The sequence below is a fragment of the Monodelphis domestica genome, chromosome 7 (genome assembly GCF_027887165.1).
Source record: "Monodelphis domestica isolate mMonDom1 chromosome 7, mMonDom1.pri, whole genome shotgun sequence".
NCBI lineage: Eukaryota > Metazoa > Chordata > Mammalia > Didelphimorphia > Didelphidae > Monodelphis > Monodelphis domestica.
Genome location: NC_077233.1, coordinates 12,168,451 through 12,189,645, shown reverse-complemented (window position 1 = coordinate 12,189,645; position 21,195 = coordinate 12,168,451). Strand labels below are relative to the sequence as shown.

General features: G+C 40.0%; 1 protein-coding gene across 9 annotated transcripts in view; it reads left to right on the top strand.

The window, feature by feature from the left end:
• The first annotated feature begins 5,847 nt into the window (after nucleotides 1–5,847).
• Nucleotides 5,848–21,195, top strand: part of TASOR (transcription activation suppressor) — a 185,563-nt gene continuing 170,215 nt past the window's right edge. For all 9 annotated transcript variants that reach the window (XM_056804194.1, XM_056804193.1, XM_056804196.1 and 6 more), the window contains exons 1-3: nucleotides 5,848–6,448; nucleotides 13,783–13,928; nucleotides 20,216–20,308. In XM_056804194.1, coding sequence (XP_056660172.1) covers nucleotides 6,130–6,448; nucleotides 13,783–13,928; nucleotides 20,216–20,308 — 558 coding nt within the window. In that variant the 5' untranslated portion in view covers nucleotides 5,848–6,129. The remainder of the gene's footprint in view (nucleotides 6,449–13,782; nucleotides 13,929–20,215; nucleotides 20,309–21,195) is intronic.

Genomic DNA, 21,195 nt, shown 5'->3' with positions numbered 1-21,195 from the left:
GAGCTCTTTGAAAGCAGGGACTGCTTGATTTCATTTGACTTTTCTTTATATATAAAGTGCCAGGGACAATGCCTGGCAAAGAGCAGGTTTTTTTAGTCAATGTTTGTTGACTTGACTCATTTTAAGTCTGCTCCTACTGGTTGGTGGTGCTCTAGAGAACCTCTCATAGGACCACAGATTTAGAACTGGAAATCAAGCACCTTCTAATTTGATACTTGAAGGACCTGAGTCACAGAGAGGGTCAGGGACTTTTCCAAGCCATTTCCACTTATTTATTTATTTATTTTTTAAATTATATTTTATTTGATCATTTCCAAGCATTATTCGTTAAAGACATAGATCATTTTCTTTTCCTCCCCCCCCCACCCCCCCATAGCCGACGCGTAAGTCCACTGGGCATTAGATGTTTTCTTGATTTGAACCCATTGCTTTGTTGATAGTATTTGCATTAGAGTGTTCATTTAGAGTCTCTCCTCTGTCATGTCCCCTCAACCTCTGTATTCAGGCAGTTGCTTTTTCTCGGTGTTTCCACTCCCATAGTTTATCCTTTGCTTATGAATGGTGTTTTTTTCTCCTGGATCCCTGCAAGTTGTTCAGGGACATTACACCGCCACTAATGGAGAAGTCCATTACGTTCGATTATACCACAGTGTATTAGTCTCTGTGTACAATGTTCTCCTGGTTCTGCTCCTCTCGCTCTGCATCACTTCCTGGAGGTTGTTCCAGTCTCCATGGAACTTCTCCACTTTATTATTCCTTTTAGCACAATAGTACTCCATCACCAACATATACCACAGTTTGTTCAGCCATTCCCCAATTGATGGGCATCCCCTCGTTTTCCATCCACTTATTTATTTAAGGTCACATGGATCATAAATGGTAGAGTTGCAATTTGACTCTGAATCTAATACTTTTCCCATTCCTCCATGTCATGAGTTTTTGAGATTTTGATAGACGCAATCCATTTTGTTCTGGATTCAAGTTCCTTAAGTCAATACTTTAGAAAGAAAAGGACAATGAACAGATAAACATTCTTCAGTCCCTAAATATACTTGGAATAAATAATGCCTGTGACTCTTTTGGTGACCAAAGTTTTGATCCTGAGAGTTAATTTCACGTCTTAAGTTTACATTCTCTTCTCTGTCTCTCCCTCTTGATCTCCTCTTAAATGTATCTTCTACTTCGAACCATGTACTATGTCATGGATGCTGGAAGTTGAACATATAAAATAAGCAACATCTTGTAAAAAGGAAATTTAATTAAGTAGCTTCTCATTTGTTAGCTTAAGAATCCCTTTGGTTTGATGCCTTGCAACTGTGCAATTTGTAGTAAAAATATGATCCCAAGTAAGAGCTGATACATATAACCAGATTAAGAATGTAGTCCCAGGGTAGTGCCAGGATAATAGTCTTAAATGTGTGTGTGTGTTACTATATTAATCATAAGTGTGGGATCAGACATTATATTATTTTTTATATTAAATTTATGTAAGAGGGCTAAAAGGACAAAGAGACCTAAAGGCCTTGAAGACCAGATGATTGCCCAAGGAGTTCTCAATCGGGGATACCCAGAGGACTCAAAGAATGGAGGGTGTTAGGGATTTCTCAGAAATGGGGGTTGGCAATTTACTGTTAGGGTAGATAGGAAACTATAATATTGTGTTTTGTAACTTGGTGTCTCGGAGCTTACTGTGGGGGACTGTAGACTTCTAACTTATTTGCCTTGTCCACCAAGTAAAGTCAGACTTTGCTCATAGAGTGTTTTGCCCAATCTTTTTCTTTAAATCCAAAAGTGACCCAGTTCTTAACTGGTTGCCAAGGAATTTTTTATCTTCTCTGCATATGGTGACCATATTTTTGAACCAAAGACTCAGACAAAATTGGGCTAGCCAGGCCATGAATCAGGGAATTCAGCCAGTTGGACTTACTGTTTGGATTTAGTTCTGCCCCATTGGTGGAGTCCCCCACCTAGCACCTGGTGCATTAAGGTTGCTTATTATTCAAGAACACATAAACTCTGCTCTTGGTGGCTCTGGTATTCAAATACTTGGACATATGGGCAAATCATGAAGCATGGGCATTGCTCCCACCCTGACAGACTCCTGAGGAATGGTAGACTACTCAGAGTGGTTGGCGGAGAGTTCTGTGTTATAGTTCAGTCTGATGTCTGCTATCCTGGGAATTCTGTGTTTATTTTCCTATTTTGGAACTGGCTGTCCAAGGCAAGATGAAATCTTCAGAGTACAGTATTGCTGATCAAGGTCTAATATTTAAGATATTTTGGGAACTGGGCAATATATAAGAATGGGAGAAAGTCTTGAATGGATAAGAGATCAAAGGATATGAATATGTAGTTAATTTTTTTAGTTCTAATTGCTATCTTTGCTATTATATCACCTTTATTTCTGAATACAGTATATTCCTTCCCATTCCCAACCTAGTGAACAATCCTTGTAACAAGGAATATAAGAGAAAGAGAAAAAAAAAGTAATGAGCAGGTAGTTTTCAAAACAAAAAAAAATGAAGCTATCAATGACAGATGAAAACATATTCTAAATTGATAAGAAAAATGAAAATCAAAACAACTCTGAGGTTTCACTTCACACCCATTAGTTAGATCAAGATGACAAAAGAGGAAAGGCTAAGTATTGGAGGTGTAGTCTCCTTATGTCTTTTGAACAGAGCATAAATTGAAGCGAGGCAGAATTGCAGTCCTCAGTGTTATAAGCAAGAGAAGGTTAGAGCAAGTTGCAGAGGCATGAGACTAACAGGGAGAGAATTCTAGAATGGGAAAGTAAGAGAGAGACAGTTAACTGAGGCTTAGGGGTCTTTCTCTGGTTTGATCTGGAGAGACAGGCTGCTTTCCCTTTGTGGCTGATACTACCCTATACTACCCTAAATTCCCTATCCTGTTTTTCTTTTGGCTGCCCAACTGCTCTGCTATTCTCCTGCCCTGCCTGCTTTGCTGATCGTTTTTATCTGCAGTTCCTGGTGATCCTGAACCATCTGGCATCTGATTGTGAGACCAGGCCTGGGTCCTTTGGGATCTAGGACCTTCCCTGGGCCCTATCAAACTTAAACAGACCCTTTCCTTAAAACCAGCTAAAGAGGGTTTAGTTTTAGTTTAGCCAAGATCAAGGGACTGGGGATTTAGTCAGTTAGGGAGGATTAGAGTAGGGAAAAATCACTGAAGAAATCTCTGTGAAGAGATATTAGATCCTGGGTCATTAGTTAAGACAAATTAGCTATAGGTTATCCAATACCATTTTACCTTATTCTTTTATTAAACCTACTTCCCATTTTATTTGAGTGGTCTGTGTGTGTCATATTAGAGTCAGGCTCTGCCTGGCTGGATTTTTTTTTTTTTTTGCCTTCCCCAAATCTGTTAATTTTCTGATACTGGCCCAAATCTATCCATCTGGTCCCATCTCTAAATCACCCTCTTAACATCAGCCTCACTCTCTCTTCCAGAGTCATCAAAGTCCAGTGGCAAGACAAAAGTCAAGATGACTGGCAATGGTCCCGGTATGCAGTCGATGACCTTGGTTTATTTGATGTTTAAAAAAGTTCCGAGAGCTCCCCAGTACATGCTTCAGCAGCCATCGATTCTTGGAACAAATTGTTCTCATCCCCACTTTCTATGGGGTGAAGTCTTTATATGCCTGGGCTAGACATCCCCCTACCTTGCCAATAGATTTTTGGTCCATTTGTTACCTTCAACTTGTCTTAGCCTCTCTGCTGAAACAGTTCCAGGATGTGGCCACTGTGCATGCTACAAAGTCCTGGAGCCACAGGTGAAGGCTGTGGTGTTAGGTGGACACAAAAAGAGGATGAACACCCCTGACAAGGGCTTGGAAAGCCCTGACACCAGAGGTGTTAGTCCTCCCTGAACTCTCCAATTTTCTCAGCAGTTTTTATCAAATAGTGGATTTTGGTCCCCAAAGCTGGAATCTTTGGACTTATCATAGACTGTCTTGCTGAGGTCACTTACCCCAAGTCTATTCCACTGATCCTCCTCTCTGTCTCTTAGCCAGTACCAAATTGTCCCTGACCTCTCCAGACAGGCTCCTTAGTGCAATTTTGGTAGAGCTGTACATTTGACTCTTATCTCTCCCCTCATCTTAACTGCCACAGACTTCTTATAGTTCGCTTGGAAAAACTTCCTTTATTCTGTAAGTACATTTGCACTGTCTAGTTCAGTGGCCCTTTTTGTGTCAGTAAAAGCCACAAAGTTATAATTGCTTTCTTATTGTCTTAGTTTGGACAGAAATTGAAGATGTCAGAATCACAGCAACACGAAGCTTCTGGCTTAGGCTTAACTTTTTTTGCCCTTTTCCTCCCTCTTTCATAAGCATCATCCAATATTGCTGTTACTGTGCACAACATTCTGGTTCTGTTCACTTGATTTTGCATCAGTTCATATAAGTCTTTCCAGGTTTTTCTGAAAAGGTTCTGTCTGTCATTTCTTATTGCACAAGAATATTCCATTTAGCCATTCCCCAATGAATGGACATTCCTTCAGTTTCCAATTTCTTGCCACCACAAAAAGAGCCACTATAAACGTTTTTGTGCAAATAGAACCTTTCCTCTTTTCTTTGATCTCTTTGGAGTACAGATCTAGCAGTGTTTGGTATTGTTTGGTCACAGCTTTAAAGCCCTTTGGGTGTGATTCCCAATAGGAGACTTGTAAGGGACGAATTGAATCTGAAGGGTTCTTGGACACTCAGTAGCTGTTTCTCCTGCCAGAGTCACTTCTGTAATAGAGGTCCTTTCTCCAGAGGAGAGAAGGGTTTCTACTAAATCAGTAACATTTCCCCAAGGGAGATACTAATCCTAGATGTGGCAGAAAGGGACTGATGAGGCTGCAAACCCTTATCCAACTTGGGAGTACCCCAGAGAGCCCAGAGGGGAGCTGGGGAATCCTTAGCGGGACAGATGAGGTGGCAGGTGACCCCCTTGGGGTACAGGTAGGAAAAGGAGTCCAGATCATTCTGACAAATCAGTCCCACAAGGGTAGTTGGGCCTGGGCAGAGTTCAATGGCTTCTAGGTGGAGGGGACCAAAGGACTCATGTGGAGGCCATAGGAGTTTCCTGGCCGGAGTTATGGTGGGTCTAGACCTGGTGTTGCACAGGTGATAACTTGCGTCTTGGCCACTGTCTGTTGGGATTGAGTTTCCCACTGTGCGGTCACCTCGATCATATTTCCAGAGGACCTCAGTGGGGGTCTCTCCGGATCCATTCATGTTTACAATTTGCCCACGCCCTCTTCTCTAAGAACTGGGGCTGTCCTTGGGAGAAGAGTTCTGGAGGAGACCTCTGCATCTTCATGTGTCAGAAACAGGACCTTCTGGGAAGTGCCCTGGCCGAGGGCTTCACAAATTTTCTTACTCTTGGGAAAGTTCTCCCAGCCAAAGGCTTCTTAACTCACGTAGCCACCTGGAACCCAGTCACGCCTCCTTCCAGGCCCCGCCTCTGGCAAGGTAGCCATGCCCCCTTCCAGGTCCTCCCTTTGGCCGGCTCCCCGTAACTCTGCCCCTTCCTTCCCTTTGGCTGGCTCCCCATAGCTCCGCCCTCTGGACCTCCCTTTGGCCTGCTCCTTATAGCTCCGCCTCCACCACCCGGGCCCCACCACCTGGGCCCTCCCTTTGGCCGGCTCCTATGGCTCCGCCCCCTTGCTCGGTCCTCTCTTTGGCCGGTTCCCCGGAACCCCGCCCCTCCGCTGTTTCTTTGGCCGGCTCCTCGTAGCCCCGCCCCCTTCCGTAGTCTGCGAGGCCCGTGCACGCGCTCTTCCTAGCTTCAGAAGATGCCGCTGCGCCACGATTGGCCTAGCGTCAGCCACTAGGCTCCGCCCCCGACGCCGGACGCGAGCACGCCGGAGGTTTGCAGCGGCGGCGGCGCAGCGGCAGCTTCTGCAGTTTCGGCGGCGGCGGGCACGGGGAGCGCGAGCGTACGTGCGTGCGTGCGTCCGTCCGTCCGTCCGTCCGTCAGTCAGTCACTGAGTACGGTGGTCGGGCGGTCAGTCAGTCAGTCAGAGAGGGGAAGGCGGGGCCAGAAGAAAGCGGCGGCGACTGCGGCCCAAGCGGCAGCGGACAGCTCCCGCCCCTCCTCCCCCGGGGCCCTCGGCCGGGCTATGGAGGCGGCGGAGGCGGTGGCGGGAGCGGAAGCCGCGTCCCCGACCGGAGGCCCGGCCGCCCCGGAGCCCGAGGCCGCCTCACAAAATGGCGGAGGCGGCGGCGGCGGGGACGCGGCGGCCGCGGGCCGGGCCCGGGCCCGCGGCCTGGGCCTGAGCCTGGGTCTGGGGCTCGGCCGCGTCCTGGGCTCAGAGCCTGAGGCAGGCGGCGGGGCGGCCACAGCGGCGGCGGCGGTGACAGCGGCCCTGGCCCGCGGTCCCGACGAGCTGCCCGTTAGGAGGAACTTCCAGATCCCACGGAAGAGCCGCGAAAAGAAAGGTGGGTTCCACCCCCCCCACGCGTGCCCGCGCCCACACGCGTTCCTGCCCGGAGCTCCGGTCACCCGCCTTCTCTCCCGCGCGCTCGGGTCTCCGGGGAGAGACCGAGTGAGTATGGCCGGCCTCCTCGCGTGTCCGCCCCTGGCTCTGGCCTGCGTGTCCGCCCCACCACCCTTTGGGTGCAAGAGAGTACAGGCCGGGAAGGAAGCAGAACTCGTGGTCCGAGAGCTTCCTTCTCTGTGAAATGGGCAAAAGAAGGACACGGTGCCCACTTCGCCTGTCACAGGGCTGCACTGCCAGGGTGGCCGCGGGATCGGACCTTTCCTTTCCTGGCGGACTCGGAGTGTGAGCCCGGCCCGGGGGCTGCCTGTGTCTAAAGGGGTGCCCGCACCTTCTTCCCAGCGAGGTGTCACGGCGCTTCCCCCTCCCCCAACCGCTGAGTGACTCTGAGGACACTTTCCCACTCTTCTTCCTTGGAGTCTAGAGGCAGGCTTTGGGCTCCAATCGGCGCATTCGTGATTTTTGAATAGTGTAAAGGATGGAGAAAAAGGAACTTCTGGAGGCTTAGAGTCGTAGTCATTGGTTGTGGAAAACGCGTAGACTTCATTTGAGCAAATTAAAAATGGAAGCAATTGAGGGATTATGTAATACAAAACCTTTTAATAATTCCCTTCTGGGCTCCCCGCTCCTCGGGGAAATGGTATTTTTCCATCCTTCCTTAGTGACGAAGGATGGTAAGTTCTTATGGCAGGAAACAGCCAGACCTGGGGTAAGTGCGATCGAGTGAAAAGCGGCTGTCCAGGAGCAAAATGAGTTTTGGGGAGACAGCCAGGAGCTCCAGGGCTTTGTGAGTGAGAACTTGTTGAAATGGTTAGACAAACTCCATCATCATCATCATCATCTCGACAGCCTGACCATTGGAAGTCACTGAAGGGGATGTTAGACCAGAGTTGTTAAGGCTTAGTAGCTTAGCCCGATCTGCCAAGCCTTACTTTTGTGTACAGGCATGGTGGCGATTGATCACCTGGGTCCTTCCTCAGTGGCTCCGTTCCGTTCTTGGAAAACTTGAATCGAGGTTCTGGAGGAGTTTCTGTACTTTCTGTTGGAGCATGTTTAATAACTTCACCTAGTGTCCAAGCAGCACTTTGGCTGGTTCCTTACAGTAGCATTTGGCCAGAAAATAACTTAATGTTAAGGAAGCATTTCCTTTAAGGTCTTGAAGGGGACATGTAAACTGACTGAAGACTGCCCTTTTTGAATGAGTTTTCATTTATGTTCATTGGAAATATCAGATGTTTGGCCCTGAAGCCAACTCAAGATGACAACTCTGTTTACCGAGAAATTTTTTTAGTTTCAATTTAGAAACTTTAGGCAAAGTCTGAGACTTGGCTCTTTAGACTCACGTGCAATTTTTAAAATGAGGGTTTTTTTCCATACTTCAAAATTTTTTGGTTATGTTGTTTATTATAGTGGAATGTAGTGTTAAATGGACCAAATGTCCGACTTAATTACTGGATCCTATACTGCTTGACAGTTGTGGAACTGAAGCTGAAATTACTGTTTTCCCCCAAATTTTAGTTTTCAGAGCTTTTGGAGAGATCAGTCTTGAAGCACTTGCTCTTAGCATCTGAAATAGTGGTGGTGTTGGCTGGAATCATTCCCAACTACCCACTATTTGTACTTTTTGATATAATGCAATTGAATACCAGCCTGAGGTAAATGGTTAAATTATTTTATATGAAACTGTAAATTTGAGGTAATTAAGGTAGGATTTTTGGGATCTATTGTCATGAAATATTTTGTTACTTTCTGATGGTTTTGATATTCCCATTTCAAGATAAGCATGTGTACATTCTTCATAATCCACTTCTGAACTATGGTTGATTTTACTGATTTAAAGAAGAAACACATAACCAGTTTTCAAAGAATTATTTCCTGCATTAAAAATTAATTTTGATAAACATCTTTTTGATTGTACTTTCTTTCCAAATATGAAGTTCCTGTTCTAAGCAGTGACTATCTCTTGTAACAATAAAAAGGAAAGAAAGCAATTCAGCAAAACTAATGAAAACATCACTTAAGGGTCAAAGTATAGTCTGCCTTATTTCTTAATAAATTGGGGAAATTGTATAGAAGGAAAGATCTTGTGCCATGATCAAGCTTCTGAGTTTTCAACTAACTCAAAAAGCCCTATCAGAAAAATTTTTAATATAATTCTAAATTATGGTATGTTTCATCTTGCCAGTAAAGTTACTGATATAAAAAATGCCTTCTATCATACGATGCTTTTACAGACAAAAAAACATCTTCACCTACATTCTCACTATCAAAACACAACTTTGTGATCAGCTGATCTAAGATCATTTCACATTTGGCACATGAGAGAGAGGTTAAATTGAGTTGATCAAAAACTCAGATGTATGACTGATCTGTTGCCTCCTAAGCCAATATTTCTTCTACTTCATATTATCCTATCATCTAGAATTAGCCTAATTAGAGTGTTATACATTTAGGTGTGACCAGAGACCAACTTCCATTGGCTATTGGGTAGCATTTCAGTGGAGGTGACTGAAGCAGAAGTGGCCATGTTGATTTTGGAAGCTTCAGGATAGCCTCCATCACAAATGCAGATCCTGGGCAACTTGGACATCACTTTTGTAAAACCAACAGTTATGAAAGGTAGCACAGGTGAATTGGGAGGAATCCAATAGAAATCAGAAGATACCTCTCTGAATTCTAGTCTTTGCCTCTGGATCAGTCACATGACTTTGGGTCAAAGCTACTTTACATTTCTATCCCTTAGTTTCATCTGTAAAAAAACAGTGGCAAGAAAATCTTTAATGAGATGATGTATTTCTTGAAACTGCAAGGTAGGTTTTTGATATGCAGAACTTGCATTATATCTTACAGAACAATGGTGTTACTTAGGACAGTGCAAAGAACTATCTACTATATTAGATTTAAAATTGACCAGTTGGTAGCTAATAGATGTTAGGAAACTGATTTGTATAACATGCTAAGTGTATAATTTCTTGACAGAACTTTGTCTTGAAGAGAAGTGATTGGGACAACTTGGCTTGACTTTTTTGCTTAGTACTTATGACTTGGGACAATTCATTTTCTGACTTCTGGGCCTTAGTTTGCTTTTAAGCATATTGAGTGGGTTAGATTTCAAGGTCCAATTTCTCAGGTTACTAAGTGTTGTAGCATTTATGAAAATTTTTAAGTGTGGAAAAACTCATGTAGCAATTTTGTTAATATTGAGTTCACTGTTTTATACTTTAGACTAAATCATAACTTTCAAGAGAATAGGGTACTGGAATAGAAACTTGATAAAAACATGATGTTAATGTAGGAGGAAACCAGAAAATTAACCATTAAAGATGCTGTGAAAAGTTGAATGATATTTCTTAGGAGACTGAGCACAGTGAACTAGGAGTCTTCTATAACATAGGACATGGGGTGCCTGTATGATCCTAGGCAGGTCACTTTACTTTGTCTTCTCAGGTTCTGCTCTAAGCCTGACAGTCGCATCAGTAATTGTGAATTGGCTTCGGTAATGAGAGTTTCTTCACCCAGTTACCTCCACAGAGGAACTCACTGGTATAGACCAAAAAAATTTAGCCACTTAAGACATTTAAATTTGGTTTGCCAAAAAAAAATAGTGGGCTACATAAAAGTAAGTTCTTATTTCTGTCTTTGGAGAAAAAATATTGTCACTTTTTTTTTCAAGGATGTTGCTCTTACTATCCTCAACTTTAGAGAAATCTTTAGAGACTAGAAAAAATTAAATTTGCAACATTGTCTTTAGTGTCAGTGCATTAAATCATACAATCCTCTACTAAAGTGGACCATTTTGTAATGGGAATTTACCTGAGGACTTGGGGAAGAGAGTGAGGTAGGTGGAAAGGAGGCTGATCTACAGTGGAATCCAATGTCATGTGGTGGTGGTGGGCTCTCTAGGTCCATTTTTTTGCTTTTACCTGAAGGGCTTTTTTGTGGGGTGGGGTGGGTAGAAGGCCTTGGAGCTCCTGATGGAGGGACAGGAGTAGAGAGTATTGCACAGTAAAATTAACATAAATTTTTTTTGTTTGAAAGTGAACTTTCAGAATTCTTTATGTAAAGTTGAATGTTCATAATATGAATTTTTGTAAAGGAAGAAGTCTATATGTGCACTTTATTAGCTTGCTTTTTCTCTTTTTTTTAAAACCTTTTCCTTCTGTCTTAGGATCTGTACTAAGTATTGGTTCCAAGGCAGAGCAATCAGTGTAAAGTGACTTGCCTAGGGTCACATATCTAGGAAGTGTCTGAGGTCATATTTGAACCCAGGACCTCCCAATTCCCTGACTGGCTTTCTATCCACTGAGCCACCTAGCCCCTTTACCTTTATTTTTTTTAGGGAGAAGGGAATGAAACATTAAGTGCCTGGTACTGTGCTAAGTACTTGACAGATATTTTATTTGCTTCAAAGAGTTTAACAATATATTCATTCATATATCTTAACTTTAACATTCTTAATAAAATATTTGTGAATTTGGATTGTTTTAAATTGACATAGTATTTTGACTAGGAATTTAGAAACACTTTTACTATTTCCCTCTTTCATCCCCCAATTTTCATTTGAAGGCAATTTTCTTGAATGGCAAGTCTAGTTAGCTTGTAGCTGTTTATGTTTTTAAGCTATTAAGGGTAAGAGTTGTCTTTTGGGGAGAGAGTAAGTAAAGGGAACATTTTTTTGTGATAAACATTGCGTCTTCTTAGGTCATATATCATGAGTTAATTTACACTCCTCCTCTCCGACTATTTTACACTCCTCCTCTCCGTACTTTGTATGGTTTGAACTAATTTCTAATTTATAATCCAACAAAAAGGGAATAGATCAGAGCATCTCGGGGTATTACTTATCTTCCTTTACAGTTCAGATAGAAAGGGTGAGTGGTAAAGTGACTTAAACAAGGCCACAAGAACCATCATTATAATCTAGATCTTTAGGCCTGAAACAGAACTTTTGAATATTTGGAAAGACACGGACTTTGGAAAATGAGTTTGACTTTTATCAACCCTATTGGATTGAAACAGAATTTATTAAAAAAAATCTTGGGGAAACTTTTGAAAATATGAAGATTTGGAGGAAAATTGAAATATTTATGTTTTTAAACTTATTAGCAACACCATACTGTATTTCATGTAATTCATATTTAAAAAACTAGAGAAAATTTTTTTTTGGGAAATTTTATGCTCTTTTGCGACCTTTATAATGTTAATGTTACATTACTGAATTTAGGTTCTTTGATATCTATAATGTCATGAAAATTTATAAGAAAATTTTAAAGAATTTTGTTCTTTTGTTTTTTTTAAGAAATAAAAGTTTATTTTAACATCAATAAATTAATTTTATAGTTTTACAAGTTTCTTTTTTTAATTTTTTTTTAAGCAGACAAAGTTAAGTGAATTGCCCAGGGTTATTACATAGCTAATCTAAGTGTCTGAGGCTGGATTTGAACTCATGAAGATGAGTCTTCCTGACTTCAAATCTGGCACTTTATGCACTGTGACACCTAGCTGCTTTGGTATGCTTTGCCTATGATGACAAATTTATATAGAAAAGTTTTATTTTTTTTTACACCTTTCACAGTGATTAGATTGCTTTTCATTATTAAAATTTACCATAATTTGAAACATATCTGAGTCCATGTAATAAGCCATGTATAGGTCACATACTAATAATAAACTAATGTACTACTTTGTTTAGTGGTAGTAAGCTTCTCTACAAATGCCCCCTCTCCCAAGTTTTTAAGTGATTTTGTAGAATTCCATATCTGAGTTATTCCTTGGGATTTTACAACTGACAGGGTTATAAGAACAGTTTTTAGCAATTATATCACAATATCATCTAGTCATAAAAGAGGCAATGGGAAAGAAGTCAAGATCAATCATATTATGCAAGAAAGGTTTTAAGATTGAAACCTTACCTTCCATCCCTTACAGTGAACTATTTAGGTTTCCATTAACCAAATTTGCCATAAGTTTACTGTGGTTTGGGTTGAAATCTATTCATCTGTGTATATCTTTTTGTAGACAAACTGCCTCAATATCATTAAGATGCTTCAGATTTTTATTAAAATTCTAATACCAAGTCCTTTTTATTTTATAGCATTATACTTAGCATTTTAAGGCTTTCAGACTTGTCTCTGATAAATAGTAAGTAACCCATAAAACTCTTAAAAAGAATATTTGAACTGTTCTTTTTAATGTTCTTGAAGTTTACAAAACTTACACCATGCTGATTTTAACTAGTTGGAACTGCCTTACTCAAAACACTTGGCTAGCTTATTTATTATTAGTCAGCTGGAAAGAATTGATTTTACGATTTCCTTTCCTGCCATACACCGAATTGACAAATAGCTGTTTTGGTGATTTGTCAAGAAGAAAAGACTTGATATGTCTTGGTTTCTATTATGCACCAAACATTTGTTCTCTCTGCAATAAAAACAACTGAGACTGAGCTCTGAGCCAAAAACTATTTCATTAAAGGAACATGGGTCCTTTCAGTGAATAGGACCTTAGATCTTCCTCACAATCTAAAATCTCCCCTTCCTCCAGAGCACTGGTTTTATAATGCTTGATACACAGATGATATAAAACCTCATTGGTTAACAGACAGACTATAAGTCTCCAGAAAGGTTAGGTGATGATACATTTACATAAGTGGTCATAGGATGGACAAGGCAAAGACATTTTCTGTGATTAAGTGGTGATAGGATGTATATCTCTCCAAGTTGGGAAACAGGAGAAGGGCACCTAAAATAACTGGGGGACTTTTCTCATTATTAGGATATTTCTATCATGTGAGACTTGGGTGGCAAGACTCTAGGTGGGGATCTACACTGACCTTTCATCACTTAGTTATAAGGCCAAAAAGGTGGCCATCCTCTAGTCAGTATTGCAAGTATGCTTATAACTGTTACTTTAAAGATTAAGGCCTAATATAAGAATATACTTAACCCCATCTAACTACCTTCAATATAAGATATAAAATGAGAGATAAATAGATAAGGCTGAATAGACTACCTCTAAGATGTGTATTAATGTTGGTTGACTAAATATAATAGACTAAATGTATATTGGTGAGTAAGTATAACAGAAATGTAAGCATAACAAATATCACTTCCCTTTTGGAATCATTTTAAACTGAATAATATTGACTGGAAATAAAGTAAGGGATAGATAATAAAGTTTCTCACTTTTAGTATTTTTTAAAACTCCACTTATTCTAAAAAAGTATTAATAACAAACACTTTTAAAAGTTACTAATTTGTATGTTGTTTTTTTCAGCACTTTTTCAGCCAGTAACTACAGGCACCCGAGAGTTTGAAGATATTCTAAAAGTTCTACACACATCCTACCTTGAGCCAGGATCAGTGGCTAATTTTAACTACAGACGAGCTAGTTTGGTTCATAATGAACTTTTGGAGAAGGAGGTAAGTTCTTAATGAGTATTTTTATGTTCAGCATTTTTAGCATATTGTAATTTTCTAAATAAGTGAAATTTTGCATTTTCCCCAATATTATAAAATCTTTGAATAAATTATGATAAAGAAAATTAAAAATTTCCTTAATATATGGTAGTATGTATATATGTTCATTAATGGATGAATTCTCAAAATCTCTCATGTTAATATTGTGGAAAAAATGAAGAGATGTAGGTTAGATCTCATTATAGTTAGGTAGATTCAGAACTGATTGAATGATTGGATTCAGTGTTATTTGTGGGTTTTTAATTGCCATGGAAGTAGGTCTCCAGGTAGCTAAACTTAGCCCCAAGGTATTCTTACATTTACTAAATGATTTGAATAGATACAGATTACATGTTTATAAAATTTGCTGATAAAGGAGATCCTGTGGTGTGTTGGTAAATGTTTTAATAACTATTCTTGGGAGAAAAAAATGTACTCATTTAGGCCTTGATTTTGTGCTTGATGATATCTGAAGTATAAATGCCCACACTGAGAATTGTAACAGGTAGCTCCATCATAGCCCTGGGGATAGTCAGTACTTGATAGAATTCTAGAATTCTGGCTAGAACATTGGACCTCATCAGATAAGATGGGCTTTATAATAGGGGTGAATGTGAAGTCTTGTACAGGTTCAAAAATCAACTTCACAAATAGAATTTGACCAAAAAACTGTTTTTGAAGAAGCTCTGGGCATATAAACAGACTTGAGGATCACCAGTATAATTGTGGCAGCCATGAAGCTGTAGGAAGAGAGATGAAGTTGATAGGAATAAGGTGAGAATCCCACTGCTCTTGGCTCTGGTCTGACTCTCATCTGGAGTATTGTGTTCTGGAAACTACATTTTAGGAAGACATTCTGAAGGTGGTGAGCCTCCAGAGGAAGGTGACCAGAATAGTGAAGGACCTCTAGTTCATGTCATGATTGGAAGAGAATTATACAGCGCTGAGAATGTACAGCCTCAAAAAGAGAAGATTCGGGGGGATGTTTGAGGTGGTCATATAGAAGAGGTATTGGACTTTGCTATTTAGAAGTAGAAGCAAAAAAAAAGTTGCAAGAAGTTACATTTAGACGTCATTGATTATTTTTTGATATGGGTTAGTCAGAGGTTCTTAACCATTTTGATATAACAGATCCCTTTGGTTCTTTGGTGAAACCTCTGGACTTCTCAATAACGTGTTTTTTAAATATATAAAATAAAATACATAGGATTATGAAAGAAACTAAAGACCATTGAAAATAAATATGTATTTTATTTTCCATCCAAGGTCACAGACCCCTCTGAAATCTATCCACAGACCTGAGAGCTGCCCCCGAACCCATGTACTAAATGGTCATTAAATCTTTTCCAACTTTAATTCTGTGATTGTGTTGTAGATTTGGATTTTACAGTGAGTAGTCACAAGGAGACTATTTTTAGATTATTATTTATTTTTATTATTTTTTCAAAAATGAGTTCCTAATTTTCTCCTTTCTTCAGCCTCTTCTCTATCCAATGAGACAAAAGCAATATATCAGTTATACATGTGAAATCATGCAAAACATGCTTTCATATTAGCCATGTCAAAAAAGAAAGAAAAATAACGGAAATGTGACTGTGAGATTCTAGACAGCTCTAAAAATATTTTGAACTGGTGGTAGAAAATGAAAACAAATTGAAAAACACAAGCATACGGTTCTTTCCAGAAAAATACTTAAAATGAATGGACTTATAATAGCTGTAAGAACTACAAAGGGAAGACAAAATAAACAGGAAAATTTTAAATAAAATTAATGGGCAAGGGCAGCTAGGCAGGCTCAGTGGATAGAGAGCCAGGTCTGTAGATGGGAGGGCCTGGGTTCAAATGTGACCCTGGGCAAGCCACTTAATTCCAATTGCTTAGCCCTTATTGCTCTTCTGCTTTAGAACCAATACACATAATTTATTGTAAGACAGAAGGTGGTAAGGGTTTAGAAAAAAAAAAAGAAAGCATATAAGTAAGAACTTTTGGGGAATTTGTAACCTCTTGCAGACTACCTGTTCATTTACAGGTTCCCATTCTGGGTGGGTTGCTGTTGCAGAAATTCTTAATAAAACTTTCATCTTTTCTCTTCAGATATTGATGTTGTTTGATTTTTGACCCATCACCAGGTGACTAAGAATATAAGTTGCAATGAAGGTAGTGGTCCTCTCTTTAGAGAGGTAGTTGCCTATACCAGTGAAATCACAACTCCAATCCCTCTTCTGTATATGAATTATTATAAGATGCTGATAAAATATTCTCTAAAGATGACCAGATTGGGTCAAATTATTGTTATTTTAATGATGTTTTATTCAATTAGGAATAGGAAAGTTGACTTTGAGAAAGTAACACTCCCTGGAGAAAGGGAAGAATGTGGTGGTGCCCTGAGACAAATTTTAGAAAGGAAAACCATGATCCTTCCCTCCAGGAGCTCCCATTTTAATAGAGAGATGATGCAAAAACCTCTATGTACATAGTGTGGGCAGAAGGTAACCCCAGGTGAAGACCCTGTCAGTGGGTAAGCCTGGGAAAGGTCTCCTGCAGATGCTGTGATTTGAGCTGAGTCTTGAAGGAAACCAGGAACTGTGGGGCAGACGGAGGAGAGGAAGAGCATTGCCAGTCTGGGGCCAGTCATGGAAGAGGCAAGGACGGTGTAGGGAGACGGAGCATCCCATGTTGACGCAAAGCAGAGACCCCATGGCTCTCGGATTGTGGGGGAAATGTGAGAAGACTGGAAAGGCAGAACAGGGTCAGTGCAGGCCTGGCTTGAAATGCCAGCTGGAGCGTTTTAGAGGGACTCCTTGTGAAGGCTGCTGAGTTAGGATGAGGTGGTCAGCTATCTGAGTGCAGAATGGATCAGAGTGAGGAGACTGCGAGCAGGATGCCACTGTGGTGTTCCAAGGGTGGGGAGTGGAGAGCAAGGCATAGACATGACAGATGTCAGTTGATTGGCAGCATCCTGAATGTGTGCAGTGAATGGGAGAGAGGGAGTCACAGAAAACAGGTCACACAGGCTTTGGATTTGGGAACATGGTGGGAACCTTAACAGTAATGAGGAAATTAGGCAGAAGGGAAGCTTTGGAAGGAAGGATAGATTCTCTTTTGATGTGTATTTGAGAAACTTTGGTACTTCCAGTTTGAGTTGTCCAAGAGACAATTGGCAAAAAGGATGGAGCTCAGGAGAGAAGATAGGATGCAAAATACAGTGTTGGATCTGCAGTCAGGAAGATTTGAATTAAAATTTGGTCTCAGACCCTTACTAGCTATATGACCTTGGCTATGTCCTTTAATTGTGCCTTAATTTATTTAGTTGTCAAATAGCACCTCCTTGCAGTGTTCTAAGGATCAATTGAGATAATATTTGTAAAAAGGTCATCATGCCTGGTGCACAGCTTATCCTTCCCCTTCTGTAGAGTTGTTAAATTGTTACTATTTTGTATTAGCATTTGACTCAGCTCTGAGGAGACAAAGATAAATATGAAGCCATTCCATCCTTGAGGACCTTGTAATTTGATGGTAGATGGAACTTATATGAAGAATACGTTGTCCTAGGTACACTAATGTCTACTGGATGGGAAAAACTCCTGTAAGAGGCAGCACAAAACTCTTTTGAGGGAAACTAGGATGTGTCAAAGGTCTAACTAAGTATGGAGAAAATGCTTTCCAGGCCTGGAAGACAGTCTGTGCAGAGGCTCTGAGATCATGATGTGAGGCACAGCAAAACTTTCAAGTGTGAAGGACTTTAAAAGGCCACGTGCTGTCATTTTCTTTGATCCCCAACATAATGGGGAGCTGCTGGAAGTCACTGAGGAGGAGAGCACCATGGTTAGATGGGTGACAACTTTGAAGAAAATGGATTTAGAGATAGGAGAGACTGACTTAGGGCAGAAATGGGGAGGCTAGTGCAGTAGCTTAGGTAAGAGGCACTGAAGGCCTGGACTGGTGACCAGAAAGATGCAGGCCCCAGAAATAAAGACTGATAGAGCTATTTGCTTGGTTGAAAATCAGTCACATAAGCTCCTACTATGTGCTGGGCACTATGTTAAGCTCTGGGGATCCAAGTACAAAGAACAAATCATCCCCCAAGGGAGTTGACAGTCTACAGATATCAATAGAATGGGAATGAATACAGATATATCCAAAGTGGTGAACTACAATGAAGAATGCCATGTCAATCTGTCTGTCAATAAACATTTATAAAGATTCTCCTATATGCTGCCTCTGTGCTGGATTCTGAGGAATACACACTAAACATGTTGAGCAGGGGAAAGTTTGGCTGAATGGCAGAGGTCAGGAGGGGATCATTGCCAGTGAGACTGAAATGATAGGTTGGGGCAGATTGTAAAGAATTTGAAAAACTGAACAGTAGAGCTGATATTTTTTATCCTAGAGGTGATATGAAGCCACTGGAGTTATATTGAGTAGCCCAGAGTCACAAAGAGCTGCTGTAATTTATTGAATAAGGGGATGAGCTGATCGAATCTCCCTTAAGGAAATTACTTTGGCAGCAGACCATTTAGGAAGCTGTTGTAATGATCCTGGTGAGAGGTACAGGAGAGCCTGGACTAAAGGGGGTGAGTGGAAACCTTAGTCAGGTCAACTTGATCATTTCCCAGATCTCTTTACCTTCTTGTCCTGTTGTCTTAGATGATGGGGATAATAATAGTACTAGCTACCTCACTAAGCAGTCATATAGGTGCTATGTAAACCTGGAATTTTTATTAATATCCCTGAGAAAGGTTTTGTATCCTCTGTGTAACTTTGAAATTTCCTAGTTGTATTGTGGGGTTCTGTAGTCTTTACGGCCATGGTGCGTAGGACTTGATAGTTGAACAACAGTATATGAGCTCTAGGTCATATAGTAGCATTCTTATGTTCTTATGCTTCCCTATAGATCCAGGGAGATGGAAGACCTGGATTTGTAATGTCATTGGTGTAGGGACCTCCCAGGTGACCAAACTCCCTCCACCATTGCGATCTGCACTGTTTTTGCACCTTAGAGATTTTGTTGCACTGAGAGATTGTCACATAGCCAGAAGGTGCTAGATGTATTACCCGAACCCAGTGATAAAATATGAAGCCAGTGACTTAGGGTGGTTTACAGAGAGAAATGCTGATAGTCATAATGGTGAGAGTTGGAGACTGGTCCAAATTTTAATAATAAATAATTTTTCAAAAAATTATTAAACACTAAAATCAGTAATCAGACTTGCTTTCCAGCTTAATTTACTTGTAAATACACTTCATGCATGAAGTCGTAACTTATTAGTCTTTGTATTTTTCCTAGAATTCACTTTTAATTTTTCATGTTTTAGAGTGTATTTTTTTTGCCTTGCATTATTTTATAAATATCTTAACCCTTTATAGAACTTTGACTTGATCTCTATTGCATTTTGGTTATGGTACATGCTAGTGTTCCACACTTCGTTGAATTGCTTCCCTCATGTTAGAGGAGAGATTGTCAGAAGACCTAGATTCAGGGGCAGCTAGGTGACTCAGTGGACTGAGAGCTAGGCCTGGAGATGAGAGATCCTGGGTTTAATGTGGCCCCACATACTTCCTAACTGTGTGATCCTGGGCAAGTCACTTAATCCCGGTTACCTAGCCCTTACTGCTTTTCTGCCTTGGAACCAATATTCAGTATTGATTTTAAGATAGAAAGTAAGTTTAAAAAAAAAGGCAAAAAAAAAAGACCTAGATTCAAGTCTTGCCTTAGATACTTAGTAATTGTGACTCTGGGGAAATCTTTAACTTCCTTGAACATCAATTTTCTCATTTGTAAGATGGAAGTAATAGTAATGGGGTTTTTGGGAAGCTCATGAAAAAATATATTAAAGGAATTAGCAAACCACTGTACTTTATATGAGCTGCAACTTTTATTATTAAACATTTTGGTTCCATCTTTTATTATAATGCTGTAATATATATATTTTTTAACATTTAGTTATTCTTAAATAACATTTTTAGGTTATATTCCTAATAATGGAAAATACTTGTATAATATTAATATGAATGTGAATATAGGTAAAAAAAGCTGGCTGTCCTGTGGCATATCATTGTAAAGACAGTTGAGAAAAAGAGATAAGTTGTGGTGGAAAACTGATTTTAGGAAATTAAAAAGAATTTGATTAGATTTCTTTCTAACCTGGTAATTTTTGGAGCAGTATAGAAGATTCTTAGAAATAGCATTTTTCTTTGAAAACATAAATCCTGTGTATAGTTGCTTATATATAGATTTCTATTTTTAATAGTTCACAGAGAAACGGAGAGAACTGAGATTTGATGGTCGTTCAGATAAAGAACTTGCAGAATCTTATGCATTTTTGATGGTTGATCGACCTCAGGTGAGTGTATCCATTTATTAAAAATTAAACTTTGGGGCATTTAAATTATTAAATAGCAATATTACAATTTATGTGCTTAAAAATATGATGACATTCTTCAAATGATTTTGCACATAGGACTCGGTAACATCATTTTATAGGATAAATGAAATTGCCTTTATTGCTTTATATATCAGTGATTATAAAAACAGGGAATCACATATAACCCTTTCAGAATATTCTTTAGTTAGGCTACTATAACATGATTTTAGAAATAGATCCAGTTATTAAATGAACTATTCATAATATATTAATTGTAATAATAATAGCCAAGGAGAATATTAATCATATTTGCATATCAGAATTTAATAACAACTAACAACATTGAGAGCTTCAGCTGGGGGAATAAAACTTCAGGTCTTTATAGTAATCTAAGGGAACTATAAATCATGTTCATTTGGAATGTTGAGTGCACAGCTTGAGTTGTTTATTCTAATGAAATAATACGAAGACAGCCTTGACAGGCCCAAGGTCATATTTGTTGTAGAGAGGATTTATACTTGCTGTAGGTTCCTCAGTGTTTTATGACCAAGATAGCTACCTTTTGGCTTATCTTTAAGTCTCCTTCCCAGAATCAGTATAATTATACCAGTCTATCAATTAGAGATGACTGAAAAAATGTATCCTGATCAGATTCTTTCCCATTTTTACTGTTATTGTTACTTCTGCACTGCAGTGATGGCTGGTGCTTGGACATACCTGGAGCCATACATTCTAGAGGTTGGGACATTTCAAAGAGGCCCTGATCTTGTAAATTCTTCTGATGTCCAAATAAATCTTAATTGGTGCTGTCACCAGGAAGGCAAATGGGGGAGGGGGAGCGGATGCTACATATCTGAAACCTTTTG